This window comes from Momordica charantia (assembly GCF_013281855.1).
Source record: "Momordica charantia cultivar OHB3-1 chromosome 10 unlocalized genomic scaffold, Mcharantia_2.0 BLBB01000010.1, whole genome shotgun sequence".
In the NCBI taxonomy this organism is placed as follows: domain Eukaryota; kingdom Viridiplantae; phylum Streptophyta; class Magnoliopsida; order Cucurbitales; family Cucurbitaceae; genus Momordica; species Momordica charantia.
In genome coordinates, this window is record NW_028275158.1 from 13,675,606 (window position 1) to 13,696,852 (window position 21,247).

At 39.1% G+C, this 21,247-nt stretch overlaps 1 protein-coding gene and 1 non-coding gene across 2 annotated transcripts; both read left to right on the plus strand.

The window, feature by feature from the left end:
• The first annotated feature begins 9,672 nt into the window (after window positions 1-9,672).
• On the plus strand, window positions 9,673-13,230 carry LOC148208604 (uncharacterized). Its single transcript, XM_088119124.1, has 4 exons — window positions 9,673-10,559; window positions 10,776-11,277; window positions 11,674-11,849; window positions 12,384-13,230. The coding sequence occupies exons 1-4, from the start codon at window positions 9,673-9,675 to the stop codon at window positions 13,228-13,230; spliced, it is 2,412 nt and encodes an 803-aa protein (XP_087975250.1).
• Window positions 13,231-15,317: 2,087 nt separating this feature from the next.
• Window positions 15,318-15,424, plus strand: LOC148208605 (small nucleolar RNA R71). The gene has a single exon (XR_015788577.1). It is a non-coding gene; the product is annotated as a small nucleolar RNA R71 (small nucleolar RNA).
• Window positions 15,425-21,247: the final 5,823 nt, after the last annotated feature.

Here is a 21,247-nt window from a genome sequence, read left to right on the forward strand (position 1 = left end):
CTTGGATTATTCTACTGCTGGCGATGTTCACAACGGTGCCAAAAACTTGACTGGCATTATGCTGAACGCACGCACTAAGTGTGGTAACAATTCTATTGATGCAAGCGCACACCTGTCAGAGTAATATAAAATGGATGGAGTATCCAAGTATCGATCCTCAAGGACTTCTAAATAATTTCAAAACTCTAAAGTTTTAATGAATAGTGAATGTTGAAATGAGTGATTCTTGTAAAATGGGAAGTGGTCACAAATAATAGTTTTGGATTTGGGATTTGGACTTATAATGGTAAAACCTAGCCCGAATTACTTCAAGTTAGCCAACAAAGAATCAAGGATATGCTAAGGACGATATGCATTTTACTTTAGGAACCAACGACTACGCTTTTCACTTGACTTATGTCTAAGCAAGTTCAAAGTCCTAAGACATTCCCTAATATGTCTATTATGAGAGATATCTTAGTTTTAGGATGGAAATAGTCACAACCTCGGGATAAGGTCCTATGTCTAGGCTACTTAAGTGGAACCCTTATGTCTAAGGCGCTCCTCTCCTCGGTTTAACCACTCAACAATGCAAATAAGCAACCTTTTCAGTATTGACTTGTTAAGACTTACAGTGGCCTTCTCTAAATCCTAACTTTTTGGGAAAACATGTTGAGCAATGAATGGAAAGCAAAAACACTACTTCTTAGCAACCCTTTTTAGAAATAAAAAGCTAACTATCCATAACCGGGCTAGAGACGGGAATTTAGAAAGACATATTGAAGAAAATACAGCAAGTAAAATGGTTGAATGTGGAATGCATGTGTGAAAAACAAAAGTTAACTAACAGAGAGTTTTTCTCGGGATTGAGAGCTTCGCCCTTCTCTTTCAAGCAATGGGGAGTGTCACGTGCTCTTTCCTCCAAAAACACAACTCTCTTAACTAAAAATAAAGTAAAGGCAAAGGGAAGATAAGCAAAGTGCTGGACTTTTATATATTTGAATAAGTAGAAATAACTAAGTACAAATGGAAACAAAACAAAGCTCAATAAAGGAATGTAAAGTGCTCGGGATTTAAAAACCAAAAGCAACTAATGAAAGCAACTCAAAAGTACTTAGAAAGCAACAAAGAAATACTAAAAATGATCAAGAGAAGGAAGCAAGGCTTGATGAATTTGGTCGAGAAGCTGCTGGAATTTATAGCTGTGCAGAATTGGTTAGGTAGGTCCTAAAACGATGGTGAATCACCAATTTCCAACTCCTTTGCCTAACTAAATCGTGCTCAAACTAATAGTGAACACTTCTTCTACACGTATGCATCGGTTGGAACCACCAAAACGCATTGGAAGACGCGTTTCATTAAGGGCAAAGTTGGAAGAAAACCACGTTTTCTGCAGCAGCCTAGGCGACTGGCGCCTCCTGAGGTACTTTTCCGTCTTTTTGCTTCTTTTGATTTATTTCCACTCCCAAATGGTCCTAAAATGTCATAAATATAATATAAGCCAACCACAAACCATCATATATGAATTTTGCATGAATTGGAACTCAAATGACCGAGAAAAGTCCGAAACAAAACTAAAACATAGTAAAAACAGCATCTAAAACCTTCTTTTTACGCATGTAAACAAGCGTAATCACACCCCCAAACTTAACTTTTTGCTTGTCCTCAAGCAAAACTTAGCAACTTTAATCAGCTTTCTAACACATGGACAAGGTAAAGCAAAAACAACCGAGATGTTCAATCATAAATTGTCTCAGGGAAAAGATGTCAAAGCCTACCATTCTATTGCTTTTGTAAGCTTAGTCACTATAAACCAAGTTTGAAATGATAAAAATTTTCTCTTTCAAAATCCTTTTTCCTTTCAAACACAGAAAACGTTTTCAAATACCCCTAAGGAATCTACACACTCCCTTTTTACATTGAGACTTTTACATCTGAAAGACCGGCTACTAGCCCCTGAGGTTTCCACACACTAACATCGGTTTCAACCACAACTACTCGTAGAAAGACTTTGAAACTAACAGCTAGGTCATAAGACGACGACAATGAGAAACACGAAGTCACTTATCACCGTCCTTACTGCTATTTTCAAAGTCAACACCCAACCTAAAACTAAATGGGTGTCTACAGTAGGACTCGAAAATCATAAATACATTTTCTTTAACTCTCATTGTTTTTACCACTTTTTTCTTTCTAACACAAGTCTTTTCCCCACTCTTATTTTCTCTGAACAAGACTCTTTTTACTCTTTTGCAACTTTTGTCTTTTTTTTTTCTTTTTTTTTCTTTTTTTTCTTTCTATTTTTTAAGCTAAGTGCTTTTCAACACTTTCTTTGTTTCCAACTGACTCTTTTTCAAAAGAAAATAGCATGATTTTTCAAATATAAATAACACTTTATCTTTCTGAAACAATGACTGACACAACGACTGTCCCCTCCAAACTTGAGAGAGACAGTGTCCTTACTGGGAAAAGACTTTTGCATCGGATGAAAAAGGCTTAACAGTAAAAAGGACAAGGACTTCCTATATAGGGGCAAAGAAAAAGCTTAAAGTTTGTAAAGATCAAAAAGACATAAAAGAAAATGAGTTTATCACATAAACGAAGGAAATAGCTCAAAGCTTAGTCAGGCATAGAACAGAAAACTCAACAATTTCTTATAATCATCATTGACATGAAATCACATGCACAGCACAGATGCTTCAAAGTAGGCCTGTGAAAAGCTAAACTAAGGTTAAGTGAAGGCATACTTTAAGTGATAAGAAGATAAACGATACTATTTTATTCATGCTTCAGCTGAGCTCAAAACATAATCAATACAAAAAAACATGCGTAGTAATGCTAGAATATGCAAACTACGTCATTAACCAAAAGAGTAATACACAAAAAAAAAAATAGCAAAGAAAGAACCTCCCCTTCATGAAGTTGGAGGTTGTGGACTAGGATCAATGTCGGTACTGGAAGATGGATGACCAAGGATAGCAGCTAGCGTTGGAGGCCATGAAGGTAAAACCGCAAAATCCAATGAAACCCTCAAGTTGTAGATATGTTGCACGACTTCTCGAACCTGATCTCGCAGCTGTTGGTTCTCCTCTCGGAGACGACGGATCTCCGATGTAGGAGACGTCCCAGTACCTTCCCTTCTTTGTAGTGCATGGGCGATAATTCTCCGAATATTCTTCTCTTCCATAACTAGAACATTCCCTAATATTTTTCGAAATGCTCGAAAAAACAGGGCAGGCGCCAGGCGCCTGTGTAATTTTTTTCAACGTTTTTTTTTCCTTTTTTTTTCTTTTTTTTTAACGTTTTCAAGAACATTCTTAATAAGCAAAACTTTTTATGATTAAACAAAAAAAATGTAAGACACAAAGACTTTCTTCCTTTACTTTTGTTCTTTCAAATCGGATAAGAAGGAAAAACATTTTTTGCCAAAAATTTATTGTTCTGAAAGTTGAATAGAGGTTTTTCCTCTATCCACTGGTTCTCCAAAATATGGCTTAAGTCTCTGCCCATTTACTTTAAAAATACTTCCCTTAGAGTCAACTAGATCCACTACCCCATATGGGTAGACTTTAAAAATTTTAAAGGGACCAGACCATCTAGACTTAAGTTTCCTAGGAAAAAGTTTCAACCTAGAATTGAATAATAGAACCAGATCACCTTCTTGAAGATTGTTCGGTCGAAGACGCCTATCATGCCACTGTTTAGTTTTTTCCTTAAACATTTTAGCATTCTCATAAGAAAATTGCCTGTGTTCTTCTAATTCCAACAATTGTAACGTCCTCGCTTCACCTGCAGCCGACAAATCAAAATTTAATTTCTTAGTAGCCCAAAATGCTTTATATTCTAGCTCAAGAGGCAAATGACATGCTTTTCCAAAAACTAGCCTATAGGGGGACATGCCGAGGGGAGTCTTAAATGCTGTCCTATATGCCCAAAGTGAATCATCAAGCTTCAAAGACCAATCCCTACAGTTAAGATTTACAGTTTTTTCTAAAATATTTTTTATCTCCCTATTAGATATTTTGGCTAATCCATTCGACTGAGGATGATATGCTGTTGCAACCCTATGACGCACATTGTATTTAGTCAGCAACTTTTGCATAGACCTATTCACAAAATGAGCCCCCCCATCGCTTATCAGACAACGCGGGGTTCCATAACGCGTAAAAATGTGCTTTTGCAGAAAACAAATGACAACTTTAGAATCATTGGTAGCAGTTGCAATGACTTCTATCCATTTCGAAACATAATCTACTGCTAACAATATATAAAGCTTACCATTAGAAGATGGAAATGGACCCATGAAATCTATACCCCACACATCAAATATTTCAATCTCCAGGATCGGGGTTTGAGGCATTTTGTGGCGTTTAGATATATTACCTGTCCGTTGGCATTTGTCACAAACCTGTGCAAACTTATGTGCATCTTTGAACAGAGTGGGCCAAAAGAACCCACTTTGCAAAACTGTGGCTGCGGTTTTGTTTCCTGCAAAATGTCCTCCATATGGAGACATATGACATGCGTCTAATATCGCCTTGTGCTCTTCTTCTGCTACATACCTGCGTAAGATATTGTCAGGTCCTAGCTTATATAAAAACGGTTCATCCCAACGATAAAATCGAACTTCATTTAGAAATTTCTTTACCTGTTGCTTGTTAAACTCATAAGGAACTATTCGACTTACCAAATAATTTGCTATATCGGCATACCACGGAACTGAATCAACTCGCAAGAGTTGCTCGTCAATAAACTGTTCACGTATAACAGTTCCATCATCACAGAGCGGGGATTCCAATCTAGACAGGTGATCAGCAACTTGGTTTTCAGTACCCTTCCTGTCCCTAACTTCAATATCAAACTCTTGAAGTAACAAAATCCACCGTATCAAACGTGGTTTCGCATCTTTTTTAGCAAATAAATATTTTAAAGCAGAATGGTCAGTAAAAACAATGACTTTTGTGCCTATCAAGTAAGACCTAAACTTATCAAAAGCGAACACAACTGCTAAACAGTTCCTTTTCAGTAGTAGTGTAATTGAGTTGTGCACCGGTCAAAGTCTTACTAGCATAATACACAGGATGCAAGATCTTGTTTTTACGTTGACCTAACATAGCTCCTATTGCATAATCACTAGCATCACACATGAGCTCGAAAGGTAAATCCCAATTAGGTTCGATAATTATAGGGGTTGAACTTAAAGCAACTTTCAACATTTCAAATGATTTTAAACAGTCATCATAAAAAACAAATGGTCTATCATGTTCTAACAATTGACACAAGGGTTTAGAAATTTTAGCAAAGTCTTTTATAAAGCGACGGTAAAATCCCCCATGCCGTAAAAAACTTCTAATCCCTTTAACATTCGTGGAGGAAGTAGCTTTGAAATGATGTCTATCTTAGCGTAGTCTACCTCTATTCCTTGCTTGGAAATTTTGTGACCCAAAACAATACCCTCAAGTACCATGAAATGACACTTCTCCCAATTTAGGACTAGGTTTGTTTGTTCACATCTCTCTAATACTCTCTCCAAATTAACTAAACATGCGTCAAAAGAATTTCCAAAAACAGAAAAGTCATCCATGAAAACTTCTAGAATATTTTCTACCATGTCAGAGAAGATGGTCATCATACACCTCTGAAAAGTCGCGGATGCATTGCATAATCCAAAGGGCATTCGCCTGAAAGCGAACGTACCATACGGACACGTAAATGTTGTCTTCTCCTGGTCTTCTGGGGTAATAGTAATTTGATTATAACCCGAATATCCATCTAAGAAACAATAGAAATCCTTACCTGCCAGACGGTCGAGCATCTGGTCAATAAACGGTAGAGGAAAATGGTCTTTCTTTGTTACCTTGTTGAGTTTGCGATAGTCAATGCAAACTCTCCACCCACTCACAGTTCGGGTTGAGATGAGCTCATTCTCCTCGTTGGCCACCACGGTTATACCCCCTTTCTTTGGTACACACTGTACTGGGTTTACCCAGCTGCTGTCGGATATTGGGTATATAACACCGGCGTCAAGCCATTTAAGAATTTCTTTCCTTACAACCTCTTTCATCTTCGGGTTCAACCGCCTTTGACTCTCAATAGAGTTCTTAGCATCTTCTTCCAATAAGATTTTGTGCATGCAAAAGGCCGGGCTTATCTCTCGGATATCTGCTATCGTCCATCCAATGGCCTTTTTGTGCTTCTCCAAAATCTGCAATAAAGAATATTCATTACTAGGTGATAAATTGGAAGCTATAATAACTAGTAAAGTGTCGTTATCCCCTAGATACGCATATTTCAAATGCGACGGCAATGGCTTCTGCTCCAAAGTGGGTGGTTCCACTATGGACGGAAGTAACGACTTGCATTCTTCTTTTTGTATTTTTTCAACAGGATTAGTCACATCTTCTGATCCTTCTGCTATCTTATCAAGCTCTTCTTCAATCTCTGTAACTAACAAGTCATAAAACTCATCAAACATAACAGGATTCAAGCTAGTTATAGCAGAGCACTCTTTAAAGTCTCCTGGTAATTTCATGGCGTCTAGAACGTTAAATTTAACTTCTTCATTATTTACCCTCATTGTAATTTCTCCCTTCCTCACATTAAAAACTGTATCCCCAGTGGCTAGAAATGGTCTTCCCAAAATAATGGGAACGTCTAAGTCCGCCTCGCAATCTAGGATGATAAAGTCCGCAGGGAAAATGAATTTGTCCACCTGGACTAAAACATCTTCTATCTTTCTCTCAGGTCTTATGATAGATCTATCTGCTAGTTGGAGGGTAACCGTAGTAGTTCTAGCTTCTCCTATGCCTAAAGATTTGAAAACTGATAATGGCATAAGATTAATGTTAGCGCCTAGATCACATAATGCCCTGCCTAAGTTTTTTCCTCGTATGGAACATGGAATGGTAAAACTGCCAGGATCGTTACATTTCATGGGTAGCGGGCTGCCTACGGCTTCACTACTACATTTTGTCATGGCTACCAGTTCATGCTCTCCTATCTTTTTCTTCCTAGAAACTATATCTTTCAAAAACTTGGCATAATTTGGCATCTGTTCTAGAGCATCTACTAATGGTATATTTATATGCAATTGTTTTAAAATATCTAAAAATTTTCTAAACTGGGAATCATTATTTTTCTTAACTAATCTTTGTGGAAACGGGGGAATAGGTGTAAAAGAAGGTTGTACCTGTGGAGGAACACCCGGGGTGTCCTCATTACCTTTTCTAATATTTTCTTTTTCTGGTGTTGTTGGATTCTCTGGTATCTTTACAGTTGATTCAGTGGACGGAATCTGTACATCTGTTGTTGGCATTGTTGGTCCATCATATGCCAGTCCACTCCTAAGGGTGATAGCTTTGCACTGTTCTTTCCCTTCTCGTTTTGGTAATTCAGTATGGCCTGGAAAAGAACCTTGTGGTCTATTCTTCAATTCATTGGCGAGCTGTCCCAATTGGGTCTCGAAATTCCTCATTGATGCCGCTTGGGATTGTATCACTGCGTCGGTTCGGGCCATGTACTTCTTCATCATATTCTCAAGATTTGAGTTGTTATTTTTAACTGGTGGAGTCTATGTTATCTGATTGTACTGCTGTTGCGGTGGCAGGATGTATTGCTGTGTAGGTGGAACATAGGGCTGCTTGTTCTGCTGGCTCTGCCCTTGATTAAAACCGCTCGAACCTCCTTGACCTCCCCATGAGAAATTAGGGTGGTGCCTCCAACCTGGATTGTAGGTGTTCGAATATGGGTTAAAGTTCCTATTGTTCCCATGTCCTACATAAAAAAACGGAAGCAGGGTTATGTGGACAATTATCATAAATATGGTTTTCACTGCAAAATGAACAAATGAGATCGTTGACTTGGCAAACAGGGGCAGGAGTGCAATAATCCGACTGCACAGGTTGTGTTGGCGTGGCTAATGGATTCTTTATTCCCAACGCCATCTCTTTCAGCCTCTAGTTCATTGTAACCATCTTTTTTTGCATCGAGGTCGCAATGTCCAGAGCCAAAACTCCAGCTGTGATATGAACCAAGGAGCTACCGTTGTTATGCCTCATGGACCGATTACAAGATCGAGAGCTAGGAAACTTCAACAAGCTTTGCTACTTCGTGTCCAAGCGTTCTTGAACTCGACAAGAGAAATAAAGGAAGATGTGCAAGAAGTTAGAACTATGCACTTCAATTTGGTGCAAGTTATGCATTTTTAAGTGTTTTTATGGCAAGTTAAAGTCCACTTGGTCAAGGTCAAAGTCAACTCCATCAAGACAAGTCAAAGTCAACTCATTCAATTCAAAAACCAAGTCAAACACTCACATCCCTCATTATGGACGGGATTGCAATTATTTTGGTTGGCTTTCCATGTTCTTAACCTTTTCATTTGCTTGTCTTTTCATTTCTCGTAAGTTATGTCTTTTCATTTACAAGTCTTTTCATTTCTTGTAAGTTACAAGTCTTTTCATTTGCTTAAGACTTTTCATATGGCTTGTTAGGATGGCTATATATAGCCTTGAGATGTCTTGTTGTAACACAATTTGAAGTTGAATGAAAAGTGAGTTTTCTCATTAGCTTGGTTGAGAGATTTATCTCCCATTTCTTGTGCAATTTCTTGTGTCTTTAGAATTTGCATCTTAGGATCATTCAAGCGGTGTTGATCATACCTCTTGTGGAGTGATTCGAATCACGAGTTTAGAAACAAGTTTTCTCTACTCTTGATATTGATCATCAAGGTAATCCGTTCTAAAACTTTTCCTTGGGTTGATTCCATACTTGTTTTCGGGGTTTTTGGGATTGAGTTCTATGGGTCTTGTTCGTTAGCAAGGTTCTTAGATCCAACTCTCAAGGGTTTCTTAACATTTTGGTATCAGAGCATTAGGCTCTTTGATCGGATATATGTTTCCTTGCATTTATCTCTTTGAATTCTGTGTTCCTTGCTTATGTTTTATTATATCTAAGCATATGCATTCTGTCAAAAAAAATTACAAAAAAAAAAGTATCAATTCCATTCATCTTTCCCAATTTTCGTCTTCTGCATTATTATAGATCTGGATCTTATCTACAAATCTGTCTTCTTTGAAGTCTTATGATTCGACTTTCTTAGTGGTGAAATTCGTGCACTTTGCTGATTGATTTATAAAAAAAAAAAAAAAAAAAAAACTGAACGTGAAAGCATTTATTGTTAGCATTATTGTGCTTTTGCTGATCCATAACTGAAAAAAAAAAAAACGAAAGAAAGAAGAAAAAAAAAACATAGAAGACCCCATTTGTCATTACTTCTTTGTGTAGCCTTGCATTGAAATCTCATGCTACTTCCTTGTTGCTTAATTCCCAACCATCTTTATCTTTAACTCTACTTTCGTTTCTTTCTAGCTTCCATTATAACTCTGTCCATTATTTTTTTTCTTAACTTGTTTCTTTGTTGTTATTCGGGTTACTCCCAAAATCACACTCTTGTTTGAGTTCTTATGTGCTGTCTAAACCACTTGAAATGCACATAGCTTTTAACTTTGCTAGACTCACTTACCGATTTGTTTGAAGTGCATAAGAGTGTACTAAGTTGTGAGGGAGAGATTGTAAGGGAGCGATACATTATTTTGAGTGTTGAGGGTTAAACACGAGTGAACTTCACTAACGAGTGAATTAGTGAGGGAGTGCTTGTGAGGTCCATTTCTTGTCACTCTATTTTGTTTTTACAGCATGGCTAATCTTGGAGATGAAGGCAATATTTCTGATGCCCGGAGGAGAGAGGCGCTAGAAGGAACTGTTGAACGAATGATTCGTAGCATGGAGGCATTGACAGAACGGATAGGAAGGTTGGAGACTCAAAACCAAGCTCAGGAGAGAGTTCCACCACCTCCACCACCACGTGTTATGGATGAGGATGAGTATGAAGGTGATGGATCCGATCATTGGGAGGACGATCAGGCTACAGTTTTAGCGGGTCCAAGAGGGGGTGATAGACACGTTGGTCGTGGCTTAGATCGAGGGAGAGGCCGGGGAAGAGGCTATCATAATTTCCAAAGAGCCCCACGAGCGAATGCTCAAGTTGATCGAAACTTGGGAAACATCAAATTAAAACTTCCGAAGTTCTATGGTAAGACTGATCCGGAAGCGTACATTCAATGGGAGAAAGAAGTGGAGTTCGTGTTTGATTGCCATAATTTCAGTGAAGAAAAGAAGGTACGACTATGTCTTGCTCAATTCAAAGATTATGCAGTAACATGGTGGGACAAATTAATGTCAATTAGGAGACGAAACCTTGAGGCGCCAATCGATTCATGGTATGAGTTCAAGGAGTTGTTGAGGAGGCGATTTGTTCCTAGACATTTCCACAGGGACACAGCGCAAAAGCTCCAAGTGTTGAGACAAGGTAGTAAGTCTGTGGAGGACTATTACAAGGAGATGGATACGTTGATGAATCGGCTGGATCTTGAAGAGGACATGGAGAATCTCATGGCACGGTTTCTTAATGGCTTAAACAAGGAGATTGCGGATAAGGTTGATCTACAACCTTACTTTAACATCGAAGAGATGTTGCACCTTGCCATCAAAATTGAGAAGCAGCTCCAAAGGCGATCTCAAAGGTATTCTACTAAGCCCTTTTCCCATTCATCTTCTACATGGAAAACGGATAGTAAGAGTGCTGATTCTAAACTTAGAAATCGAGAGGCATATGAGAAACCAAAAGAAAAGTTTGAGAAAGGAGAGAGTTCCAAGAAGGGGAAAGAGAAAGTTGATGAACCTAATGTGAGGAATCGGGATATTAAATGCTGGAAATGTCAAGGAGTAGGACATTACAGTCGAGACTGCCCTAATAGAAGAACTATGATAATTAGAGAAGGAGAGTTTGTAACAGAAGATGAGAAGGAAGATGAGGTAGAAGAGGACGACAATGGTGAATGTGAGAGTGAGGAGTATAGTGAAGAGGACCCTACACATATGTCATTAGTCACTAGGAGAGCTCTCAGTACTCAAATTAAGGAGGATGGCCTAGACCAACGAGAGAACTTATTTCACACTAGGTGTCTTGTCCAAACTGTGCCTTGTAGTGTGATTATTGATAGTGGTAGTTGTACCAACGTTGTAAGTTCTATTCTGGTCAAGAGGCTTAACTTAGAGACAAAACCACATCCTAGACCATATAAACTTCAATGGTTGAGTGATTGTGGGGAGGTAAAGGTGAGTAGACAAGCTCTTGTTTCTTTTGCTATTGGAAAATATGTTGATGATGTTTTGTGTGATGTTGTACCTATGCATGCCGGGGATATATTGTTGGGTAGACCTTGGCAATTTGACCGTCGGGTAATGTATGATGGGTATGCCAATCGCTATTCTTTTACTCATCATGGAAGAAAAACTACTCTTGTACCTTTGTCACCAAAAGATGTGCATGTTGATCAATGCAAACTTGAAAAGAAGAGGCAAGAGGCTGATGCAAAAGCAAAAAGTGAAAAAGAAACAAAAGAAAATGAGTTGAGAGAAAAAAAAAGTTTGAGTGAAAAGCAAGGGAGTAGCAATCAGCCTAGTGGGAAAAATGAGAGAAAAGCCAAAACGGTGAGCTTGTATGCTAGTTCAAGTGAGGTTAGGAATGTTTTAATGGCGAAACGGACTGTTCTTGTACTTTTGTACAAAGGGTCTTGTTTTCTTACTAACGAGCTTAACACCTCCTTGCCTAGTATTTTTGTTTCTCTTTTACAGGAATTTGAGGACTTGTTTCCCGAGGAGATGCCCAAGGAATTGCCACCACTTCGTGGCATCGAGCATAAGATTGACTTCATTCCAGGTGCTACCATACCTAACCGACCAGCTTATAGGACTAATCCTACTGAAGCCAAAGAAATTCAAAGGCAAGTGGATGAATTGTTAGCTCATGGGTATGTACGCGAAAGCCTTAGTCCTTGTAGTGTGCCTGTTATTTTAGTGCCTAAAAAAGATGGAACTTGGAGAATGTGTGTAGACTGTAGGGCTATTAATAAGATCACTGTTAAATATCGTCATCCTATTCCTAGGTTAGATGATATGTTAGATGAATTGCATGGCTGTAGTCTCTTTACTAAGATTGATTTGAAATCTGGGTATCATCAAATTCGTATGAATGTTGGAGATGAATGGAAAACTGCATTTAAGACCAAATATGGATTGTATGAGTGGCTTGTTATGCCTTTTGGTTTAACTAATGCTCCTAGTACTTTCATGAGGTTGATGAACCATGTATTGCGTGAATATTTGGGAAAATTTGTGGTTGTTTATTTTGATGATATACTTGTGTATTCGAAGTCTTTGGAAGATCATGTAATGCATGTGCGTGCTGTTCTGACTACACTTAGAAACGAGAAATTGTATGCTAACCTAAAGAAATGTAATTTTTGCATGGAAAGGGTTAATTTTCTTGGTTTCATTGTGTCTAGTCGAGGAGTTGAGGTGGATAGTGAGAAAGTTAAGGCTATTAGCGAATGGCCAACTCCCACGAATGTTGGGGAGGTTCGAAGTTTTCATGGGCTAGCTAGCTTTTATCGGCGTTTTATTAAGGACTTTAGCACCCTAGCTTCACCTCTAAATGAATTGGTAAAGAAAAATGTTCCTTTTGTTTGGGGTACATCCCAAGAGCATGCTTTTAATGTTTTAAAGGATAAGTTGTGCAATGCTCCTCTACTTGCTTTACCGAACTTTGATTTGACTTTTGAAATTGAATGTGATGCAAGTGGGATTGGAATTGGGGCTGTACTAATGCAAAACCATAAGCCACTAATGTTCTTTAGTGAAAAGTTGAGTGGTGCTTCTTTGCGGTACCCAACTTATGACAAAGAACTTTATGCTTTGGTACGAGCTTTGCACACTTGGCAGCATTATCTTTGGCCAAAGGAGTTCGTCATTCATACGGATCATGAGAGCCTAAAGCACTTGAGAGGGCAAAGCAAACTGAATCGCAGACATGCCAAGTGGTTGGAGTTTATAGAGACATTTCCATATGTGATTAAGTATAAACAAGGTAAGGAGAACATTGTTGCAGATGCTTTATCACGAAGGTATGCTCTCTTTAATACTTTGAATGCTAAGATTTTAGGATTTGAACATCTCAAGTCCTTGTATCTAGATGATGTGTTCTTTGCTCCTTTTGTTGAATCGTGTGAAAAAGGACTTGTTGTTGATGATTACATGTTGTTTGAAGGATTTTTGTTTCGAAAAGGAAAACTTTGCATTCCATCTTGTTCAATTCGTGAATTGCTTGTAAAGGAAGCTCATGGGGTGGTTTAATGGCTCATTTTGGTGTTTCTAAAACTTATGATATGCTTGCTGAACATTTTTATTGGCCTAAGATGAAGCATGATGTGCATAAAGTGTGTAAGCATTGTATTGCATGCAAACAAGCTAAGTCTAGGTTACAACCACATGGTTTATATTCACCTTTGCCTGTTCCTACTACTCCTTGGGTTGATATTTCTATGGATTTTGTCCTTGGTTTACCAAGAACTCGGAAGGGTAGGGATAGTATATTTGTAGTGGTTGATAGGTTTAGCAAGATGGCGCATTTCATACCATGCCATAAAACCGATGATGCTAAATTGATTGCTGATTTGTTTTTTAGGGAAGTTGTTCGTTTGCATGGCATTCCTAGAACTATTGTTAGTGATCGCGATGTAAAATTTTTAAGTCATTTTTGGCGTGTGTTATGGGGAAAGTTGGGAACCAAACTTGTTTATTCTACTACTTGTCATCCCCAAACTGATGGACAAACTGAGGTAGTAAATAGGACAATGGTTACCATGCTTCGAGCAATCATAGATAAAAATCTTAAAACTTGGGAGGATTGTTTGCCATTAATTGAATTTGCATATAATAGGGCTGTCCATTGTACTACTAAATGCACACCGTTTGAAATTGTATATGGTTTCAATCCTATCTCCCCACTTGATTTGTTGCCTATGCCTCCTAATGAATTTGTGAGTTATGATGCTAGCACAAAGGTTGATCTTGTCCATAGGCTACATAAAGAAGTTAAGGAAAGGATTGAGAAGCAAAACACTAAGGTTGCTTCCCGCATCAATAAAGGACGCAAGCTCCTTGTTTTCCAGCCAGGGGATTGGGTTTGGGTACATTTTCGAAAGGAACGGTTTCCAACTCAACGAAGGTCTAAGTTGCTACCACGAGGCGATGGTCCTTTTCAAGTCCTTGAACGGATCAATGATAATGCTTATAAGATTGATTTGCCAGGTAAGTATGGAGTGAGTGCTACCTTTAATGTTTCTGATTTGTCTCCTTTTGATGTAGTTGATGACTTCGATTCGAGGACGAATCCTTCTGAAGATGGGGAGGAAAGAAACCCTTGAGAGTTGGATCTAAGAACCTTGCTAACGAACAAGACCCATAGAACTCAATCCCAAAAACCCCGAAAACAAGTATGGAATCAACCCAAGGAAAAGTTTTAGAACGGATTACCTTGATGATCAATATCAAGAGTAGAGAAAACTTGTTTCTAAACTCGTGATTCGAATCACTCCACAAGAGGTATGATCAACACCGCTTGAATGATCCTAAGATGCAAATTCTAAAGACACAAGAAATTGCACAAGAAATGGGAGATAAATCTCTCAACCAAGCTAATGAGAAAACTCACTTTTCATTCAACTTCAAATTGTGTTACAACAAGACATCTCAAGGCTATATATAGCCATCCTAACAAGCCATATGAAAAGTCTTAAGCAAATGAAAAGACTTGTAACTTACAAGAAATGAAAAGACTTGTAAATGAAAAGACATAACTTACGAGAAATGAAAAGACAAGCAAATGAAAAGGTTAAGAACATGGAAAGCCAACCAAAATAATTGCAATCCCGTCCATAATGAGGGATGTGAGTGTTTGACTTGGTTTTTGAATTGAATGAGTTGACTTTGACTTGTCTTGATGGAGTTGACTTTGACCTTGACCAAGTGGACTTTAACTTGCCATAAAAACACTTAAAAATGCATAACTTGCACCAAATTGAAGTGCATAGTTCTAACTTCTTGCACATCTTCCTTTATTTCTCTTGTCGAGTTCAAGAACGCTTGGACACGAAGTAGCAAAGCTTGTTGAAGTTTCCTAGCTCTCGATCTTGTAATCGGTCCATGAGGCATAACAACGGTAGCTCCTTGGTTCATATCAAGCTGGATCTTGCTTCTTTGGTGCTGCCCTAGATCTTTGCGAACACCATAGTTCGTTGTGTGAAGCTAAGTCATTTAAGATGTCGACTATCTCGTTGAATGTCTTCTTTGTAAAGGCTCCATTGGCAGCATTGTTTAGCATCATCTTAGTAGGATGATCTAAACCTCTAAAGAAATGTTCTATCTGGATGCATGCCGGCAAGCCATGGTTCGGACATTTCCTGATTAGTTCTTTAAATCTTTCCCACGCCTCGTGAACAGGTTCACGATCATACTGTCTAAAGGAGATGATCTCCTCTCTGATATCAGCGTGGTGAGTAGGTGGGAAGAATTTTGTTAAGAACTTCTCCACTAACGACCCCCATGTGGTGATGGATCCCGGTGGAAATGCATTGAGCCATGCTCTAGCTTGGTCCTTCAAAGAAAATGGAAAAAGTGTTAGTCTAAGAGCATCGTCTGTTATACCAGGTAATCGAAATGCATTTGCAATTTGAATGAATGATTTCAGATGATCATGTGGATCCTCTTGTTCCTGCCCTCCAAAATGTCCAATTGTCTGCAACATTTGGAACATCGTTGGTTTAAGCTCAAAGTTTGCGTGGGCTGGAATAGGGTTGACTATCCCTGAATCAAAGTTCTGAAAAGCCGTGGCGGCATATTCTCGCATTGCCACGTCTCTGTTGTCCGCCATCTGGATGTGGTTGAATTCATCATTTCTTGCATGATCCCTCATATTACCGTCAACAGCAGGTGGATCAACCGAATCACGAGGTGGAATATCTGTCATTGATGTGCTCGTACTCTCTACCTCACTTTGAGGACTGATTTCACCTTCTCTCTCTTTTTGCTTTTCTAGTTGTTTTCGAAGTCTTTGCTCCTTTCGAGTTTTTCGAAGGGTCCGCTCAATCTCAGGGTCAAGGGGTAGAAGAAAAGATCTTGTGCTCATGCACTTTAACTTACCCTTGTGAGATAAACGACCAAAAATATAGAACAAAAACGGTGGATGGAAATTACACCCAACAACAATTCACAAAAATAAAAACTAAAATAATTTTAAAATAATTTTAAAACTAAAGTCCCCGGCAACGGCGCCAAAAACTTGACTAGCGTTATGCTGAACGCACGCACTAAGCGTGGTAACAATTCTATAGATGCAAGCGCACACCGTTCAGAGTAATATAAAATGGATGGAGTATCCAAGTATCGATCCTCAAGGACTTCTAAATAATTTCCAAACTCTAAAGTTTTAATGAATAGTGAATGTTGAAATGAGTGATTCTTGTAAAATGGGAAGTGGTCACAAATAATGGTTTTGGTTTTGGGATTTGGACTTATAATGGTAAAACCTAGCCCGAATTACTTCAAGTTAGCCAACAAAGAATGAAGGATATGCTAAGGACGATATGCATTTTACTTTAGGAACCAACGACTACGCTTTTCACTTGACTTATGTCTAAGTAAGTTCAAAGTCCCAAGACATTCCATAATATGTCTTTTATGAGAGAGATCTTAGTTTTAGGATGGAAATAGTCGCAACCTCGGGTTAGGGTCCTATGTCTAGGCTACTTAAGCGGAACCCTTATGTCTAAGGCGCTCCTCTCCTCAGTTTAACCACTCAACAATGCAAATAAGCAACCTTTTCAGTATTGACTTGTTAAGACTTACAGTGGCCTTCTCTAAATCCTAACTTTTTGGGAAAACATGTTGAGCAATGAATGGAAAGCAAAAACACTACTTATTAGCAACCCTTTTTAGAAATAAAAAGCTAACTATCCATAACCGGGCTAGAGACGGGAATTTAGAAAGACATATTGAAGAAAATACAACAAGTAAAATAGTTGAATGTGGAATGCATATGTGAAAAAAAAAGTTAACTAACAGAGAGTTTTTCTCGGGATTGAGTGCTTCGCCCTTCTCTTTCAAGCAAGGGGGAGTGTCACGTGCTCTTTCCTCCAAAAACACAACTCTCTTAACTAAAAATAAAGTTAAGGCAAAAGGAAGATAAGCAAAGTGCTGGATTTTTATATATTTGAATAAGTAGAAATAACTAAGTACAAATGGAAACAAAACAAAGCTCAATAAAGGAATGTAAAGTGCTCGGGATTTAAAAACATAAAGCAACTAATGAAAGCAACTCAAAAGTACTTAGAAAGCAACAATGGAACACTAAAAATGATCAAGAGAAGGAAGCAAGGCTTGATGAATTTGGTGGAGAAGCTGCTGGAATTTATAGCTGTGCAGAATTGGTTAGGTAGGTCCTAAAACGATGGTGAATCACCCATTTCCAACTCCTTTGACTGACTAAATCTGCTCAAACTGATAGTGGAACACTTCTTCTACACGTATGCATCGGTTGGAACCACCAAAACGCATTGGAAGACGCGTTTCATTAAGGGCAAAGTTGGAAGAAAACCACGTTTTCTGCAGCAGCCTAGGTGCCTGGCGCCTCCTGAGGTACTTTTCCGTCTTTTTGCTTCTTTTGAGTAATTTCCACTCCCAAATGGTCCTAAAATGTCATAAATATAATATAAGCCAACCACAAACCATCATATATGAATTTTGCATGAATTGGAACTCAAATGACCGAGAAAAGTCCGAAACAAAACTAAAACATAGTAAAAACAGCATCTAAAACCTTCTTTTTACGCATGTAAACAAGCGTAATCAGTTCACCGCTTACAACTGCTAGAGCTTGAAGAATTCCGTAGAGACGCGTATGAAAAATGCGAAGTTATACAAGGAAAAGACGAAGCGTTGGCACGATGAGAAAATCAATCCTAGGAGATTTGAGGAAGGGCAACAAGTGTTGCTTTTTAATTCGAGACTCAAAATTTTCCCAGGGAAAGTAAAATCAATATGGTCAGGCCCATTTTTGGTCTCGCACGTCTTTCCCCATGGAGCAGTTAAAGTACAAGAGATGGATTGTAACGCCCCGCGTTCTCTGACTCGTTTATTTTAAGAGATAAATAGTGTGTTTGGATTTTTCCCTAAGTTGATAACTTTAATTCTTGGATCTTCTAACTTCGGAATTAAGTTTAATTTCATTGGATTAAGATAATCTAAGTTCTCGACCGTGTAGGAGATTTTTAGTTAAATCTTAAATTCAGGGGTTTTAGGATTTTCCTTCATAAATTCTACTTTTCTTTGAATTATAATTCTTACGTCTTAGAGTTAAAATTAATTATTTTATCTCGAATTATGGTGAGTTTTATTTTAACTACTAACGTGAAATTTCGGGTTTCTTGTTTTGGACCGTTAGAACTATTTTAAAATAGAATTCTAGTTCCCTCTAGCCCATGGGCTTTTCATTAGAGTTGGGAGTTGGGCTTTTCATTTTTAAAAACTAATTAAAAGGATTCTTTAAAAATTGGGAATGTGGGCTTTTTGGTTTAAAAGCAAATTAAATAAACATAAACATAAAACAAAGAAAACCCTAGGTGGCCTCTCTTTCCCCCCTCCTTCTCCTTGTAGCCGCCCCCTCCCCCTGATTTCTTCTTCCTCTTCTTCCCCAAACCAGCCGTCGCAGTCCCCCGATTTCTCTTCTCTGGCGACTCCACGGTGGTGGCAACCTCACGACTCAGCGCCTCACGGTGTCACGGCAGCAGCAGCACATACGACGCATTTAGACGACGGCAGCAAAACAGCTCGAGCGGCCGACGTCCTCCTGCAGCAGCGACTGGAAGCCTCGGCCAACGTCGATTTGTGTCGTTTCTCCAAGACGAGCGGCCCTCCACGAGCAGACCCGACGCCCTCCGGCGACAGCGGTGGCTTCTGCACCAGTTTCGCAGCAACTCCGACGTCCTGCACCAGTTTCGCGGCGGCTCGTCTTGGTTCCAGCGGCCTCGTGCGCGACAGCTCCTCCGGCGTTGGTCTACACCAAACCCGACGACCCACGACCCACAGTGTTGTTCTCTTTGCGTGCAGCAACTTCGATGACCCCGAACCCAACGGTGGCGATGCTTATTCCGTGGCCAGCACACGAATCGGCGTCTCCAACGACCTGTGCTATGGTTCTGACGAAAACATTGGCGGATTGGTGAGGATTTCTTCGTTCCAACAACTTTTGACCCCTACCCACACTAAACCGACGCTCAACTCAAGATACCCACTCTATTCGGCATTGGTTCGGTGCTAACCAACCTCAAATCGGACCCAAATCGGCATTAACCATCGCTTTTAGACATCGGAACAACAAGCTTAAGGCCTTTTGAACTCTGATTTGGGAGCCCGAACCCCCTCGACGTCGACCCACTCCTAACCCAAGGGGTTTTAGTGTGAGTTAGTAGGTAACAACTCACTTATATTGGATTTTGATTTAATTAAAGTGGTTTTAGTTAGTTTCTAACTTAAGTTTGGTTGCCTATGGTTTAGGAAATCCTTCGGCGAGCTTAGTAACGTGTCAGGGCACTTGTTGTAAGTAGTTCTTACTGGAGGGATTGGTTGTTGTGTGCTGATATGATATGGTTGTTTGCTCGTGTGCCCACGTGTGATATTTGCATGTTGCTTGTCGTTGTTATCATTTAGTAAACGTCATTGTTGATAAAACTGTTGATATATCTTGGGAAAATTATGTGGTTGTGTGAATAAATTGTAGCCAGGTAATCTTGGATGACTATGATTGAATTGTTATTATGTTCTAATTGGTTTTCATGATGAAATTTGTATACCGGTACTATAATCTGTTGTTTTGAAGGCATATTGAATATTTATGAGAAATCGGTTGTGTTTGATGTATGCTGGGTATTTATCAATTATATTTTGGTTAAGTGGTTGATTGTGCTTTTTCTGTGAACGATGCCTGTTGGAGCTGTTGGATCATGTTGGACTATTTTAGATTGATTGGCTTTTACATATGATCATTTTGGTGTATCGCATATTGGACTGTTATGAGATTGTTGATGCATGAGGCATGGTGTAGTAGCAAGTAGGACTCTTGTGAGAGTTTTGGGACATAACAAAGTAAGTAGACAAGGGGCGTGTGCGTGCGTTAATGTATGCTAAATGGACTCTAATGTGCTGGTTTTGTGGCGTTTAATGCTAATTTGTTACGTCATCGTGATAAATAATTCTCATTGTGTTGGTCGAAATACTTGGAGTAGTGTTGTATATTTGTCGATGAAAATGGTGAGATTTCTGCTTTGCTAAACTGTTGAGTATTGCTGTGGTAATGTTTGTTGCCTGGATATGCATGAATTGTTGGGCGGGTTTTGTGAGTTATTATACTTAGTAATGCTTGTTGAATAATGATGTTGGATATTAAGCATGATTGGGTTATTATCTCATTATTAGAAAGTTGTCTATGTTGTGGAAGCATGCTGGATTGTATTTGTGAGTTGAAAGATGCAGGGGTAGTGGCTTAAGAAAGTATATAGTAAGACTTTGGTGAGAGTTGGATTCTTGGAGAAAGTGAATGGGTGGGTGTCAGGGCCTCGGGTATAAATGGTCGGGGGCTGATACGCCACTAATTGGGTATCGAGGCCTCGGGTAAAAACGGTCGAGGGTCGATACACCAATGTTGGATAAGGATGAGTATCGAGGCCTCGGGTATAAATGGTCAAGGGCCAATAGATGGTGAAGTCATCGGGGCCTCGGGTATAAATGGTCGAGGGCCGATGGAGCAGTGTCGGGGCTCTAGGTATAAATGGTCAGGGGCCGACTCTACTCGAAGGAGTTAACTGTGGAAGGCTAGGATAGCTGTGATAAGCGTAGAGCCACTTGAGATGTTAGGGAAACTAGAGGTTGGTAGTTAATGTGTAAGGATGAGTTTGACATGTACGGTACATGTAGAGTTAAACATTTGCATAAACTGTTTCTTGTGATATGTTTCTATTTATTCAAAGCTCGAGAGTTGTGATAAGCATCATATGTTGATTCTTTAATACTTGGACGTGTTATCAACATGGTTGTATGGACGCAAAAGGTATATAATCCCATCATCCAGCCATTTGATAATTACCTTTTTCACAACTTTCATTACTAGATTTAACCTTCTCTATGGCTCCACTGAATACTTGCAGTCCTCTTCCAAAATAAGCTTATGCATGAAATAACTGGGGCTTATTCCCTTGATATCTACGATTGTTCATCCTATGGCCCTTCAATATTCTCTCTACACCACCAACAACTCGTT